This window comes from Hippocampus guttulatus, chromosome 21, assembly GCF_054856545.1.
Source record: "Hippocampus guttulatus isolate MCC_2025c chromosome 21, RoL_Hgut_1.0, whole genome shotgun sequence".
Lineage (NCBI taxonomy): Eukaryota > Metazoa > Chordata > Actinopteri > Syngnathiformes > Syngnathidae > Hippocampus > Hippocampus guttulatus.
This window is the reverse complement of record NC_141281.1, coordinates 4,415,824-4,431,798: the sequence shown is the minus strand read 5'-3', so window position 1 is coordinate 4,431,798 and position 15,975 is coordinate 4,415,824. Positions and strand designations below refer to the sequence as shown.

Below are 15,975 nucleotides of genomic sequence, written 5' to 3'. Positions count from 1 at the left end.
TACTTGCAAAGTGTGATAAACCACTGATAGGTGAATGGATTTACAGGAATTTATGAAAATGTTAGGCTAGTTTGTAATGGAGCAGAAATGAAGCTGGAAACATGTTGCAGCATCTATGTTACAAATAGAATATACATTTGGATGCTGCGTGTGTCCCCCCCCCCCCCCCCCCCCACACACACACATTCCCTCCAGCCGGAGTCATCGTTAAGGACAATCAAAAGGGCTAGATGGACGATGAGACAACGAGACATATGTACATATTAGTACGCATTATTGTACATTTTCAGATTACACAATACTTCTAGATTCAAAATATTAATATTCCAATGGAAAATACAGCATACCTTCTTGTGCTGGATGGTGACTTACGTCTCTTACGAAGCTGCGCAAACAAGTCTCAGTAATCGAGCGGTAACCCTAAAAATCAAGGACCCCCTTTATAGTGATACGTTTGATACCATTAAAAGAAGATGACCAGTTTCAAGGCAAGCTTCTCATCATGTATTGATCAATTTATTCATTGTGTCGGGACATTTTTTCTTCATTGTCCTGACGTCTTACACGAAAAACAAATGTGAGATGATTCATTTCTTTCAACAAGAAAAGAAGACTGCTCTGATGAAAAACGACATTCAGAGAGGACATTAAAAAGTTGATCTGCCGATGAGACCGACTGGATAGACTGTCCAATATTTTCTCAGATGTACCTATTTGATCCTATTGGATGGCGGGTGTACCTTTCGGGTGGGAGTTCGGCATTATAAACAAAGGTTAAAAAAAAGGCCCCCGAGCTTTTAAGGAAAAGAAAGCCACGTTGAGCAGAGGTGCGGTTGTAAAACCTTGTGTGCATGCTGACACAGGCACTGAGCTTGACTTTTCAGGTCCTCGGACAGAAAGAAAACAGTATTCTGGGATGTGTGAGAGTTCGCAAAAAAAAAAAAAAAAAAAGGCAGTAGACAGGATTTCTTTCAAAAAAAAAAAAAAAAGAAATCCATTCACAAAAACCACAGAGACGGATATTTAGATGGACAAAAAAAAGGTCATTAAGACATCAGGCAATAAAAGAAATACATAACCAATAAATCCAAAGATGTTCAAGACACGATAAATCTGCCACAGGGAAATAAAACTTTAACAGCAACAAATGTAAAACACAAAATAGTGGCTTTACTCCTGGAACCTCCTCCATAGAATAACATTACAAGCCGACTCTTATTGCCCAGAAGGGCTCAGCAAGCCAGTGCTGAGCATTCTGGGTCATGTAATAAAATTCAGAAATACCAAATTACAAGAAGCTTTTAAAGCTGCTTCTCATACAAAATAAACAAAAACCAAAGAGCAGTATAGAAAAAAAACTAACAAAAAACAACACAACAGCAGAGTAAAACCAAGCACAAGAAATATTAAGTAGAATTAAGGCGAGTTAAAATATTGCAAAATGTTTTGGCCCCTGTGTCTCAAACAGACTGCCACAACAGTCAGAGCTCCCACTCTTAATCGCTGCATGGATCCAGGGGACGGATCAATTGATGTTGAAGTGAATGAATATCCCCCAAAAAATAAAATAAAAATAAAAAAAAGGATAAGTGATCCTCTTTGGAGAGATTTTATTTGGTTTAGTTTGGTCTCTTCCTCGGGAATATTTTAAAGGGAACAGTGCCAACCTCCTTAAAGAATCCAAACGAAATTGGAAAACTAAAACAAAAAGAAGTGTGATTATCTTTTGGTGGGGGGGCGGGGGGGCACATAATTTTTTTGGGGGGGTCCTAACACCTGATATGACAGATGACAATGACTTGCCTGTGGGAAGAGTGTGTCCCGCTGAAAGTCCTCCCCTGATTGTGATTAAGAGCAGTCCGGCAAAAGAGATACAAAAGAAAACGGACCTCAAGTTGTTGTTGTTGTTTTGTTTTGTTTTTTTCTCCTAACTTTCTGAAGGTCATTTTAGAGGAAACATTCCCCGCAAAGTGTCCCTTTGCTCCCCTTGTTGGTGATAAAGGCTGATTCAGAAATCATCTTGTCCCGAAAAGGTCATGCCTTGAGTTTTACGGGCCAATCGTCAAGGCCCATTGGTGGTTCAGATCGCCCGACAAAAGAGGACGTGGCCTCAAACGTCCACGTCGTCCTTCAAGTGATAGCGTGCCGTCTCTTCCTTTCATGTTTCAAACCCATTCCTGCATGGAGCGTTTGCAGTAAAGTATGTGGCGCGGCGTACCCTTCCTCTTGAACTGCACGACCGTATAGACCAGCACCAGCAGACAGAGTGCCAGCACGCACGGGATGACGATGGCGACCGCTTTCACCGTGTTGGCCTCGTTGTCCAGCTCGATGACCACGTCCGTGTTGCCGTCGCCGGCGGGCGGGCGCCCCGGGTCCACCGGCATCAAGTCGCAGCCCATGAAGTCTTTGAGGATGGAACGCGGGTAGCCCGGCTCCACTCTGAGGAACTGGTTATTGAACTTCCAGTACTCCTTCCCCTTGTAGAAGTAGGTGAAACCTGAGGCGGCGAGAAGAACCACACGTGTCAAAAGTGCGGAGGGCGCTTGAATCACCGTTGAACTGAGTGTGTTTTTCCGCCACATACGCACACCTTCCTGCACAAACATGAACGCCGGATGGTCATGAGAGAATCTCAAAACGTGCATTTCCCAGAACAAAGCCTGAACTGAGATTCGAACTTCGGACCTCATGAAATGTATTCACCCAAGGCCAACAAACATGCAGGAGACACGCCGTGCGCGTTTCTCTCAGTCGGCAGAGAAACGAGCGCCCGTCAGAATTTCCTGATGTGAAATTCACAGCAGTCATGAGTTTTTAAGTCATGTGTCCAAATTTGTCCTGCACTATTTTCTCAGTATTTAAAAATAATTAAAGTTAAATTTCACCAAAAAGTGAATTGTGTGTGATTTTGCAGCTGAGCCACAGTGCACTTGTCAGCAGCGTAGTTAAGCAGGATTGTCTCGGGAGATTAATTAAAAAAGCTCATTAAAAAAAATAAAAAAAACAGTCAAACCCCAAAGCTAATATCACACCGAAGCACGATAAATGTCACCCAGAACAAGCTTCTCTGGTGTTTTGCAATTTTGTTGTTGTTTTTTTTTTTTTTCAAGAATGAGTGGGCAATTGTCCTGGGTGTCACGCAAACATTGTCACAACAAGTCAGTGTTCATCTTTGATTCCAAGCCCCTGGAGGAACAATTCACTTGGAAACACTTGCCCCTCTGTGGGATTATTTGTGAAGACAGCGATGCAAATGTTGAGTGAAGATAAAAGGGACATTTCTTTCTGTGGACACCGCACATAGAGGATATGCATTACAGCGCACATTTGAATATGACTAGAATTGTTTTAATGCCAAATCAGGTTTGGTCCAAATGAGCGATGGGGAGGTTTTGATGCCCGATAGAATTCATTTTCATGTATTTTTAGGGTGACTCCAGGACATCCCTGAAAATGTGTCATGTAAAACTGGGCTCTTCCCCGGCATGGGACAGCTTGGCTTGCTGTTCATTATTCATGCCTGCTGTTTTCGGGGGAAAATGAGCACTGAAATACTCGAAATGTCAAGAGAATGAGCGAGATTGGACGCGAGATTTCGTAAAAATGGTGGACAGGTGACACAGTTTCTCTTTCAACTTACTACCGCATCTGCAACCTGCGCAGCAAACATGCCGTCGCGATCGACTCCCAGACAAACTTCGTGTCAGGATTGGATGACTCCAGGCCGCCATGATATGAAACCTCCTCTCACACTCTTATGTGCGCAGACACGCACGCGCGGACGCACGGCAAACGATGCCACTTTATCTGGGTCGATCTCAGACGCGCGTGACCGCACACCAACCTGCGTCAAAAGCGAACCTACGGCGCACGTGATGAGTGTGGGTCTCAATCAGCCACGCCGCCCACCCTTCACGCTCCTCCCGGCCTCGGTGGCGGAAAAATATTGGGCTACGGATCTGGCGGCCGACCCACAGGACAGATGGCCCGAGCGTTCGGCACCACCTGCCCCGCTTTTTCCGACCAAGGTGCTTGCCAAATCCGGGCCCGAGCCCACCTGGCGGGATAAGCTCGACGAGGAAAGATTTTCACAATCCAGCGCCTCGACAGGTGACCACTTTGAAAGTTATGCATCACCTCCCCGTACGTGATTCGGGCCATCCGGCTAAAACTGGAAGATCCCAGTGGTGGTCTTGTTCCTCCTGCTCCAACTGAGCAAAGCGGTCCAGATTGGCGAACAAATGAATTCGGGGGATAAAAAAAAAAAAATCTTGAGTAGGTGACCTATTTTCATATGCCACGAGCAATATTCTCAATGCTTGCTTTGCATGCCCCTGCAAAAAAAGTTTCTTCTTGTCAAATGCGAGGACACCCATAACAACACCATGTAGAGCGATGTAAAAATAACGGGGGCAAATCTCAAATTCATACCGCCCCGATTTGCTGCCTGCGGTGACCAGCTGAAATCAATACAAGCTGGCACAGCAACAGTCACGGCTGCTGTCACAATTCGAGTGCCGGCGAGGACAAATCCTACCGTTGGCTTTATCCACAAAGGCCCCCTGTGGCGATTCAGGCACACCTCTCCACACGGTGATGGGTTTGGGATAGCCGGGGTCCATGGTCCTCATTTCCTCGTTGTAGCGCCAGTACCTGAAAACGAGCAAAAGATGAAGAAATGAACAAAAGCGGGAAGGTGTGTTGCGTTGACGGTCACATTTTAAAGCTGACAACAACAGATGGTACCTTCTGCTCAAAGCTTGAATCATTCACACACAATCGTCGAAAAACAACCTTTCATCTCAACAGTAGACCCACCACTCTTCATGAAAGTAGCATGAACGGTTTTGAAATGTGGAAGGAAGCGGAACGCAGCGGCTGCACGAGCATACTACCCAGAAAATGTCCAGACTGAAATTCAAGCTGCACAACCGTTGACACACACGCACAGCATACGATTGCCCAAAATGCTTTTCTACGTATTTCAAGGACGTCCACGGGGACTGGTTACCTGTCGCCTTTGAAGAAGTAGGTCTTCGCCACATCCTCCCACCACACGGCCGTCTCTATGCTCTGAGCCGGCATGCCGTGGCCATACTGGGTGATGTCTTTCGGGTATCCGGCCTGCAACACCGTGTCCTTAAACACCCAGAATTGCTTCCCTGCAAAAGAAAAAAATAAAAGAAGAAACATATTGAGGGACAAGTAAATGTGCGGGTTTACCCGCCAGGTGCGATACAGCAGGAGGGCAAATTTACAAGGACAGCGAGAACAAGCTTTGGCGTAAATACCAAGCAGTAAACCTGTTGCCCTTGTGTATTCGATGTTTCCCTCATTTGAAATAGAAAGTTCCTCCTGCCGTTGCTTTGAGATACTATGGGAATTGCTGGTAAAAAAAAAAGTGTGAGGAGATTAAAAAAAAAGAAAAAAAATCAAGAAATCAACAGCCCAGATGTGTTCAGAGTTGGAATAACGACGACATGAATGAGAATCCGCTGTGAAAAGCTCAATTATGTGCCATATGTTCTCATACAGGCGGCCCGGTAGTCCAGTGGTTAGCACGTCGGCTTCACAGTGCAGAGGTACCGGGTTCGATTCCAGCTCCGGCCTCCCTGTGTGGAGTTTGCATGTTCTCCCTGGGCCTGCGTGGGTTTTCTCCGGGTGCTCCGGTTTCCTCCCACATTCCAAAAACATGCATGTCAGGCTGATTGGACGCTCTAAATTGTCCCTAGGTGTGAGTGTGGGCGTGGATGGTTGTTCGTCTCTGTGTGCCCTGCGATTGGCTGGCAACTGATTCAGGGTGTCCCCCGCCTACTGCCCGGAGATGGCTGGGATAGGCTCCAGCACCCCCCGCGACCCTAGTGAGGATCAAGCGGTTCGGAAAATGGATGGATGGATGTTCTCATACAGTATAGACGGCATGTCGATGACAGACTTTCAAATTGATGAAAGAAATAACTCTCAGTTCATTAGTTTGCTTTTTTGTTTGAACTATTTGCTAATATACCCCAAAATAAAATCAGCAGCACATTCTAAACGATGGCCCGATTTTGAAAAAGAAAGAAAGAAATAATCCGACAGCAGCATCTGTCCATTCATCTTGCATAGACTTATGGCATTGAGAAAACTACGCGCCAGTTAAATGCTCGCTGATTTACACACGTGACATGGACTTGTTTTCTCTTCAATTTTCTATTCCCCTCCTTTTGACCCTCTTCTCTCTGTTGTGAACTCTCCTTCCTGGGGAGTAATTAGATGAAACTGCACACTTCTGGCAACGCGACCCCAAGAAGTGCTTTTCTTCGTCACTCGTGGAGGTGGCGGGTTGAACAGGAGGAAGTGGGAGCGGAAAATTGGATACAAAATTGATCGCGGTAGCGGGAGGAATTAACAAATGACGTATTTTGTATCTTACTTGTAGTATACCGGATGACTATCCGCGATAAAATGTTGGCTGCAATGATTACAACCCCAAAAGAGTAAATGAACGAGTGGTATTTGCGAGACACAGAGAGAGCAGCGGTGGCCTCTTTGCGGAGAGGAAATCCATTTAACCTCCTTCCCTGACAAAGACCCACTCCATCCATGTCTCACTTCCTCTGACCCTGACACAAATAAAAAAAAAAACCACACCGCACCCTAAGATTAAATTCATTACCCCCGCCCCCAAAATGTTTTGCCAGTTCAAGGCCAGACGTAAGCAGTAGAAGAATAGAATAAAGGCTGCATCGTTGCATTTAAGGTGCGATGGTGCACATTCGAGACTTCACAACACAAGTTCATTTTCAATATTTGTCAACGTGAGGAATCGCAGGGTTGCATTTGGCATTCTGGATGAGCTTTTCCTCAGCGGAAGAAGGACTCCTGGGAAATCACTCGTGTGTTTCAAGTGAATCAAGACCACGCATTAGAGTAAATGTAGCAATCCTGGCGTTAGAAAGTCAGGGAAGATAGCAGGGTGGAGAAAAGGCACACGCGCTTTTGGCGCACACTGCCTAAGAAGTGTGCGCTTCCAGGAATTGTTGGGTTTTGAAAACAGAAATGAGGTTGAGTGAAGATTTGTAGGGTTTTTGTTTGTTTGCCAGTGTGCTTTCAATGCCTACATATCGATACAGACAAAAAAACAAAAACAAAAAAAAAACCAAATATATACGTCTAACGTTTCCAAGACGGCATTCATTTGATCTACAGTTCAAGATTTACTGTTGAGCGAGACATTAATACCGCTCGCACTAAATTCAGTATCAACATTATTAAAAGTCAAAGCTCGAGGATTAAGTTGGATTTTCCAACCAAGTGAGCAAAACCTTACTTTAGTGCTTTCAGATTTACAGTTCCATCAGATTAAGGGAGTTTCCTCAGTGATAACAAAGATCAAAGGTGCATACAAAAAAAAGCAGACAAGGGTTTTTTTTTTTTTTTTTAAGAGACACATATGGACCGCCATGAAGTTCCAAAGACCAAAATCTCCCCAAAGTCATATGAAAACTCCGTTTGGACAACATGGGGCCCTTGACGTAAACAAGACACACACACACACACACGCTAGAGATGAAAACAGTGGTGGTAGTCAAGAAATCAAACAAAAAAAAATGCCTTACCTTTGAAGAAAACAAACTTGCCCTCACTGTTCTCATAGACCGCATCAATTTTAGGTGGCAGCCCCCTCCAGAAAACACTGATGAGCATGGGGTATCCAGGCATCACTGCGTTATCTCTTACTCGCCAAAACCAGTGGTCCTAAAAGACAAATATTTAAAAGCAGAAAGTTATGCTCTTTTGCATGACTTTTTTGGGGGGGCGGGGGGGTGCAACTTCATTTCCACATTAAAAAAAAAAAATCTGATCTGATGTTCCGTGAGGGTTTTGTATTAGGCCCGATTGTTTCACTTGCAACATCAAAGTCCACTTTGGATCCTTCACATGCATTCTGAGATTTCCTGGAGAGCGAGAACATCTGTTGCAACGCGCGCAGAAGTTGACAAACGTATGGCGGGAGGGGCGGGGGCATCGAGTCACATGTCGCATGTGCATGTCGGGTGTGTTTGGAATTTCAACATCTCAAATGTCCTCAAGGAAAGGAAGGTGCGTCTTTTTGATGAGGGATTGGAAATTTGATGCCAAATCGAGAGCCGGGGGGAGAGAGAGACCTCGCTCTGAAAGCCATTTGGACTCGCTCGAGAAGTCCCACCCTTTGGCAGAAAACACTCCATCACATCTTCTGCACACATGATACGTACATTGGGGACAAAAAGAGATTTGGAGGTGGATACACACACACACAATCAGGGCTCTGTCAATAGCTGATTAAACCAAGTGTCTCTGCTCCTCTTTTTCTCTCAGCATGTAATCCAATTGTTTCCTTGGATTCTGCACTCCGCCGGTCTGGACAATTCTCCCCTTTCTCCCTAACCTTCTCAGTTGCTTCGCTTCAGTCGCTTTAACCCCCCCCCCCCCCCTCACAGTCGACATGGCAACCGCTTCGCATTTTCTTTTATATAAGGAACAGAAAAATAAGCGAAAACAGATTTAACTCTGAAATCTGAACCTTTCTCAATCCGTTTGACTTCATAAAAGAGAGAAAAAAAAAGGGCTTTTCCCCACCCAAACATCCTATACTCCCGCTAGGAAAAGGAGGCTCAGTCAAGAAAGCCGCAAACCATTTCATCAGCCAGTTTGTTAGTGGAGGATTATTCACTCAAAGCTGAAGTCAGAGTACATTTGGAACAATTAAGAAAATAGAGATTGGCTCATTTTGGTAAAATCCCAATACTGTACATCTCATGAGCACATGAATTAAAAATCTTCTCGTTTTGCAGAAACCAATGTTTTTTTGTTTTTTTTTGTTCCATCAGATTCACTCGGCTTTTCTTTCCCGAAATCATCGGAGGGCCGCCTAAGTCCCGCGATTCTCATCACCCAATCAAAGCAAGCAGCTGCCCTCGAAATTTATAATGCAGTGTATGAAGATGATCACTTCGGACCGCCTGTGTGCATTCAGCCATTGTAATATCCTCTAGCTTCAAAAACAGATTGATCTTTGGGGCATAAAAAAATGAGGCGGGGTGAGGAGGGAGATGGGAAAACAACGTCTTCTCTTCTCCCCTCAACGCCACAAGACTCTTATTGAACCCGTTAATACTATTTATAACCACCCCTCAAAAAAACTGTCACACATAAAGCATGAGAGGCGCGCTTTATCCTCTGTGTGCAGAACACAGGGCCGCTTTGTGTGCCGCCCCAAGGTTTTGCTGCTCGGCGCTGCGGTCTTGTGCTCACCAGCTTCGGCCAAGGGAGAAGGACGCATTCGGGGACGGGTGTTTTTTCTCTCGCGCTGGGGTTAAAACCTCGCCGCTCGAGCGCACGCAAGTGCTCCTTTTGACTAAGGTGGGCATCTCGTCAAAAGTGCCGATTTTGTCAAGGGCTTTGTCAAGTGGATCCAAGTCATCTGAAAAATAGCTTGTTTACGTTGGCATTAGAGGTTTAAATGATACGAATTTGGATTTGGGTTTTTTTTTCGGGTGAGCAAAATCATCACGATGTGGATGAGGTGCAGAAATGTAATTGGCCACATGACAATATCGTAAGTGAATACGGAAGACCCTTGTTCTCCTCCGTTGTTGCTGTTAGCACGTCTTCGACTCAAGTACAACCGGGTCAGTATTGTTCAATGCAAGAGGGGGCATAAAAACTGACCCGAGGTTCAAATCAACAGTCACTCTCGTTTACCTTAAACACAAACATCTCTCTCCTTAGTATTGCCAAGGTGTTGAAACTTCCGTCGCAGATGTTGGGCTTAGAATTGGGATGGGACGGTCTGTCACCGGGAGGCAGCCTCGGAGGTCTGGTCTGCCGGTCCGGTTTGCGCGGATCCGACGGCGGGTTGGAGCGAGCGGGCGGCACCGTTGGCAAAGGCTTGGTGGGCTGTGGGAGCTTGTCAGGAGGCCCTACAGAAAATAAGAAAGTCAAATTGTCAGGAGATTTTTATTTGACCGCAATGGTGTAAATGTCAACAAAAAGATGAGATGCGGCACGTGTGCAAAACTGTTCACGACGACTGCCTCTCCTAAACATATATTCAACGGCAAAAAAATGACACTGGGAAAACCCGAACGGAACAAGAGCAGGCACAGTGTGCACATTCCTCTCGCTATCTCTCACACTTGCACTTAATATTCATGAATAACATGAGTCGACTGAAGAACATAAATCCGCAGAGTACAAAGAGAGCGGTAGAAAGGAGGCCCGTGAGTGGGTTGCAAGCGTAAATAATTGATCACATGGTGGTGCAGAGATAACATTCCCTGCGAATGTGAAGAAGAGGAGATGACGTTGACCCGGGTTCAAAAGAAGTGGCCGTTGACGATATTATTAATATGGCAGAAGCAAATAGAACTAGAAATATCCCCTTCCGTCCACTGAACCATGAGAAATTGCCGATAAAGTTACCGTCGACCTTTCAAGTGAATGTAAGACAGATCGGATGATTCAAATTGGAATGAAAGACCGAAAAGCAGATTCAGGAACTGAAAGAGAAACTGTCTAAGGGAAGGAGGCAGTCCACAGGGAATGGACGTGTACGTGCATCTATCTATCTATCTACATATACTGTATATATAGATAGATCGATACAGATATCTATATGTATCTACAGTATATCTCAAAGTAATTGAATGGCAGGCCGATCAGAGGATTAAGAGGCGCGCGCAGGCATCTTGCAGTCCACAGAACTGATGATCGAGTTTTTACATGAGAGGGATTCCTTTCACTGACTGAATTCAATCCTGTGAAATACATCCCAGATTAGTGGCGGCAAAGCGCTCTGCAGTTATGTAAGCAAGGGGGCGGAGATCACGGTCAGCTGGACGCTCCAAGCCATAAACAGGCAACATCACTGCGCCACGACAAGGTAAAAACTGCACCAAGCTAAATACGAGATGGAATTTTTGGTCCGCCGTGTATTCGTATCATAAACAAAACCACAAGGGAAGAATACACCAGAAAGCAAATTTTCACTCATGTGATTAAGTACACCCTGAGGCAACTGAGGCTGAGTCGGTTTTGTTTTGTTTTGTTTCCCCGAAGAACAACAACAACAAAAAAAAATGCTATCAGTCCAAGCTTGGTTTTAGCAACATATGCCAAAAGGCAAGTCTCGAGGTGTATTTTCTCGCGATCAAGATAAGACACAACTGTTTAGCGAGACGAACGCATGAATACACGTCGCTCATGGCAGTCAAACAGAAATAAACAGAAACCCTCGTCGTGTGGAAAGAGCCTGAAGGGCTCGTTTTGCAAATTAAATCAGACATGACTCCAACATGTGTTATACGCAACTATTTTTGTTGGCTATAACATAAATATAGTCATTGGCTGGTTGAGGGGAGCGGTGACATTTTTTTTTTCAACAAGGTTTTTGTACTGCTCACTTGGTGGGTGGAAGATGGAAATGAGCGCCAAGCCAGAGGCCACAATTTGTTATCTCAACGCTGTGTGTGACAAAAGCGCTTACGTCTTAATTACATTTGCTATGAACATGTACTGTAGTCTGCTTCTCGATATGTTCGCTGCCTAATGACATCGGCTTCATAAGTCCAACATGATATTAAAATGTGTTCTTCATCATTATTGAGCCCACGCTAACACTCGATTAGGTGACAGGCGTAACCCGGCACAGTGGACGACCGGTTAGCACGTCCGCCTCACAGTGCAGAGGTGTGGCGTTTGATTCTAGCCCTGGCCTTCCTGTGTGGACTTTGCATGGCCTCCTCGGGCCTGCGTGGGTTTTCTCTGGGTATTCCGGATTCCTCCCATATTCCAAAAACATGCATGGCAGGCTAATTGACCCAAATCTGATTGAACTATCCATCCATTAGGCACTTTCTATATCACTAAGCCTCATTAGAGTCACGGCTGAGTTGCTGGAGCTTAACACAGAGGACTGGGTGAGTGCAGAGTACAACCTGGACTGTTCGCCAGCCAAATCTGATTCCAGTAACCCCAACGCAATTTCACAAAATGCAATTTTGCGCAATTTCTCCCCATGTTCCTTCCGTCTGAGTCACGGATTTCCATACCCAGCCATTCTTCTTCTCCCGACTGCCCATGCCTCATTACTTTTGTTTGACCAATTTTCCAACTCTGTCTCAACTTCCCATTGATCTAAACTCTGAAGGTCGCACCACCAACCGTATTTAGATTCAACACTGAGTGTTACTGAGTGTTGGGGGGGGGGGGGGGGGTGGGGGGGGCAATTTCTGGGAGAACAGAGGAGGGTTATTCGTGAGAGGAGCTGCTGCCATTTGTCCTGCCCTTCAACTCTGAGTATAAGAGAGAGGTGGAGGCAGAGGAGTAAAACACAAGAGGCATGAAGAGAGATTTGATCCCTTGCCCAGGTTTGTCACTCCCAAAGGTACATACCCAAGTCATGTAAACAGATGGTAGGTAACGGGTGTGTGCGTGTGTGTGTAAGAGAGAGAGAGAGAGAGAGAGAGAGAGAGTGCATCCATTCGTGTGACAGCCCGCTGTCATCGCGTTGGAGTGTAACTGGCTTACAGTCTCAACAGTTACTTCCCACCAACTCGGATGAGAAACTGAGGACGAGATGACAAAAACTGTAAAAATGTGTCATTTAAGGGTTTCCACCCAAATACATCACCTGTCAATCAACAGGGTGACTTAGATCTGATGGGGGGGGGGGGGGGGGGGGTTTCAAAAGAGTATTCAGAAAATGGCGCTTTTCATCAAGGTTCCTGTACATTTTATGTTCAGTATGTATTTGATACGGCCACCCTAAGGTTACACCAGCTTTAAGAGAGGACAAAAGTGCTGCTATCAAAGAAGCAGCCTCACCATAAATCTTTTGGATGCCCAGCAGATCGTCCACGGGCAGTTTGAAGTTCTCAGTGTCCATGTATTGATAGAAAGGAGCCATGATCGCTGTGGGGTCGTTGGAGTGTTCCAGCCCAAGTGCGTGGCCCAGCTCGTGGACTGCCACCAGGAACAAATCATTCCCTGAAAATTTAATGGAGAAAAGCAGGACAGAGAAATCAGACATTGTGTGATTCAAACATCTTAGAGCAACTGATTCGGTCTCGCAGTCTAACAGCAAACTCTTTTTTTTTGTTGTTGTTATTTCAGTCTTATTAAAAAAAAAAGTATATATATATATATATATATATATATATATATATATATAGGTACATGCCACTATCCTGACAGTAAAATTCCACAAGATATACTTCTATGGTTTAAAGGGTGTCTGTCTCATGACTTATTGCTCCGCAAATCCAGACGGCAATGAAGGTCACGCTTAGCAGCTAAAGAAGCGTATCATGTTTAAGAATTTATTGTACAAAGCAGACCATCACTGACAAATCCTATTTAGAGAGTCACAGACTGATTGCGGTGATCGAAATGTCAGCAGCCTCTTTGTAAGATGAATGTCACGCCCAACGCTGCCTGCATTCTCCAAAATGATTCACTAAAAAGGCTTGGCATTCTTTCAAACAAAGTCAAGGCTTTTAAAAGTTGAGATTTTTACAGCGAGATCAGAGGAAATTTTATTCAAGCTTGTAACACGGAACAAGTGTCCAGGGATTAAGTTTAAAGCAAATAAAGAAAGACAGGGAGAGAAAAGGAGATAAAGAAGAAAGCAAAATGGCTCATTGATTTTAGAATTAGCTTTGCAGGAAATGCTACACTGCTCAGCAGCCAAAGACAATTCTGAAGGCCCTTTCGCAAGATGCTTACTCTGACGCACGACAAATGCCGTTACAATAATCCTCATCCCAAATTTTTACCTGCAAACCTAAAGAGAAACAAATATAAGATTATTAGTGTCATGGAAATGTTTGATTTCTTAGAGAATACTTTTTTTTCCCCCAGTGTGTTGCTAGGCAATCAAAAGTCAATTGTAACACTTAATCAGATGAGAGGAGAGCAAGTCCACCATTTCCATCCTGGAGACAACATAAGCAACTTATATAGTTTGCTTATACCACCATTTAGTCCTCCTACTTGGATAACTACAAAATGGGATTTTTGCAATCCCTCATTCTCAACCCTCAACTCTTTGACCTCTCGGGGGCATTTGAGGTGAGTGGTGTCCCCTTTAATTCACGCCGCGCAAGACAGCGATGTCCCGTTGGCTTTGCGTTGAGACATAAACAAAGCAAAGGCGACTTGGTTCCAGCCTCGCCAACGGTAAAGATACAAGACAGCTGTGAGACGGATGGAGAAAAAGAGGGTTGTGTGAAAGGTGAAAAAGAAATAAGGTGACAAGAAAAAAACACTTTCAGCGACATAAAAAACCCCCCAAAAAAGGCTGAAGTGAACCCCGTCTATTCATGGTTTGCGCTTCACAAATTCACAGATGAGTGGCGATTGAAAAGCTCTGTCAGCTATTTATTTTGAAGGATGAGTTTGAAATGATATTAAAGTGCTATTGATCATAGTTTTGTGGTACATTACAGGATACAGTTTTGACTATTAATGTAGACATTTGTAAACATTTTTACGAGTGGCATCAATTACTCCGTTTATTTATTTATTTTTAATGTTGGGGCTTTACTGTCGTAGATAAGTCTAAACAAACAAAAAATAGACAGAAATTTGATCGTAGAAGCAGAAGCAGCTCCCAGCGGAGCATTTTATCAATAATGCAAAGACATCCATACCATGGCTGCACTTAAAAGTATCTAGATATGTTTTAAGTAAAACCAAACAAAAAAAGCAGAATAGGCAACACCTATGGGGAGTTCATGAATAGACTGATGAGCAGGCAAAATGTTCTGTCTTCCCTCCCAGTGGTTGCAGGAAAGTCAACAGGTTGTGAGTCCTCTGCTTGCTCTTTTGCCGTAATTTACGAGGTCCCTACACATGCCGCAGCCCATCTGCTGACGTGGGAATACAAGGTCCTGACATAAACACGGACAAGAAAAACACCCACGGGTCTCCAAATTAGATAGTGGGGCCGCGGCGATGCAGCCTGACCAAGTCAGCAATTAAGATGGTCAGCCTGTAATCCTCGGTTGTAAATAAGAGCCGACAGTCTCCTCAATGATTTTTGGTGTCACGCCGCATATCTGCAACCATATAGCAAGACCTTTTTGCTCTCATAGGTAATATATAAGATCGCACTTCATGTAACTGAAAGTGTTTGAGGGAATCGCAATTGCGTCTTCGATGTGGAGAAATGTCAGTTGATCGAACACAAAGCCCAAAGTTAGGGGGTGTGGGTGCTAAATTGTTTCCCGGTGTTAGGCTTCAACAATTCCCCGAAGTGACTGACAATTTGGGTTTAGAATTGGTCTTGAAAACAACTCTATAAGCACCAAAGGCGGGTAATTGCATTCCCGTGTTGTTTTGTGTCATTAAAAAGTTGTGCCCCGCAGGACAGTGAAGCTATACAATAGCTTCTTGACGGAAACAAACACTGTGGGCCTAATTTACGAAGATCCCAAATGGCGGGCGCTAAATTGTGTGCTAACTCATTTGAACAGATTGCGTGCGCTGTTGGCAACAGGTGTAAATGCAGTGGGTGGGGTGAGGGGTGCAGGATTTTAATGGCAGGTTTTACACGATAGGAAACGGATGGATGGCTTTCACAATGGAAAATTGGTGAGAGAATTTTTAAGCACAAAATCAGGTTTAAAGAGATGGAATAGAAACAGTTAGTGGAAGACGGCAAAAAAAAATTGGGTGCAAGAGAAACGTATCACTTTATAAATTTGGGGAAGCCAGCCACTGCATAAATGTTTGCTTGATTGACCTTACCCCAAATGTGTGGGAATGGTGGGCATCTGCGTGGCATTGCATTTCAAACTCTGCTGACAACCTGCTCCAGTCGAGACCAGCACCATGCAAACGTGTGCATATGCAGGTATATATAAAATTGTCATTGAATGGACTATTCACCAACTTTTGAGAACTGAACTCCAACATAGCAACGTAGCGCGTAATCTGCGGCGG

At 44.6% G+C, this 15,975-nt stretch overlaps 1 protein-coding gene across 2 annotated transcripts in view; it reads right to left on the bottom strand.

The window, feature by feature from the left end:
* Nucleotides 1-494: 494 nt before the first annotated feature.
* The window catches only part of mmp16a (matrix metallopeptidase 16a (membrane-inserted)), a 29,124-nt gene continuing 13,643 nt past the window's right edge, over nucleotides 495-15,975 (bottom strand). For both annotated transcript variants that reach the window (XM_086101957.1, XM_086101958.1), the window contains 6 exons: nucleotides 12,856-13,017; nucleotides 9,733-9,950; nucleotides 7,605-7,743; nucleotides 5,015-5,165; nucleotides 4,541-4,656; nucleotides 495-2,500 (listed from right to left, as the gene is read on the bottom strand). In XM_086101957.1, the coding sequence (XP_085958083.1) occupies nucleotides 2,166-2,500; nucleotides 4,541-4,656; nucleotides 5,015-5,165; nucleotides 7,605-7,743; nucleotides 9,733-9,950; nucleotides 12,856-13,017 (1,121 nt within the window). In that variant the 3' untranslated portion in view covers nucleotides 495-2,165. The remainder of the gene's footprint in view (nucleotides 2,501-4,540; nucleotides 4,657-5,014; nucleotides 5,166-7,604; nucleotides 7,744-9,732; nucleotides 9,951-12,855; nucleotides 13,018-15,975) is intronic.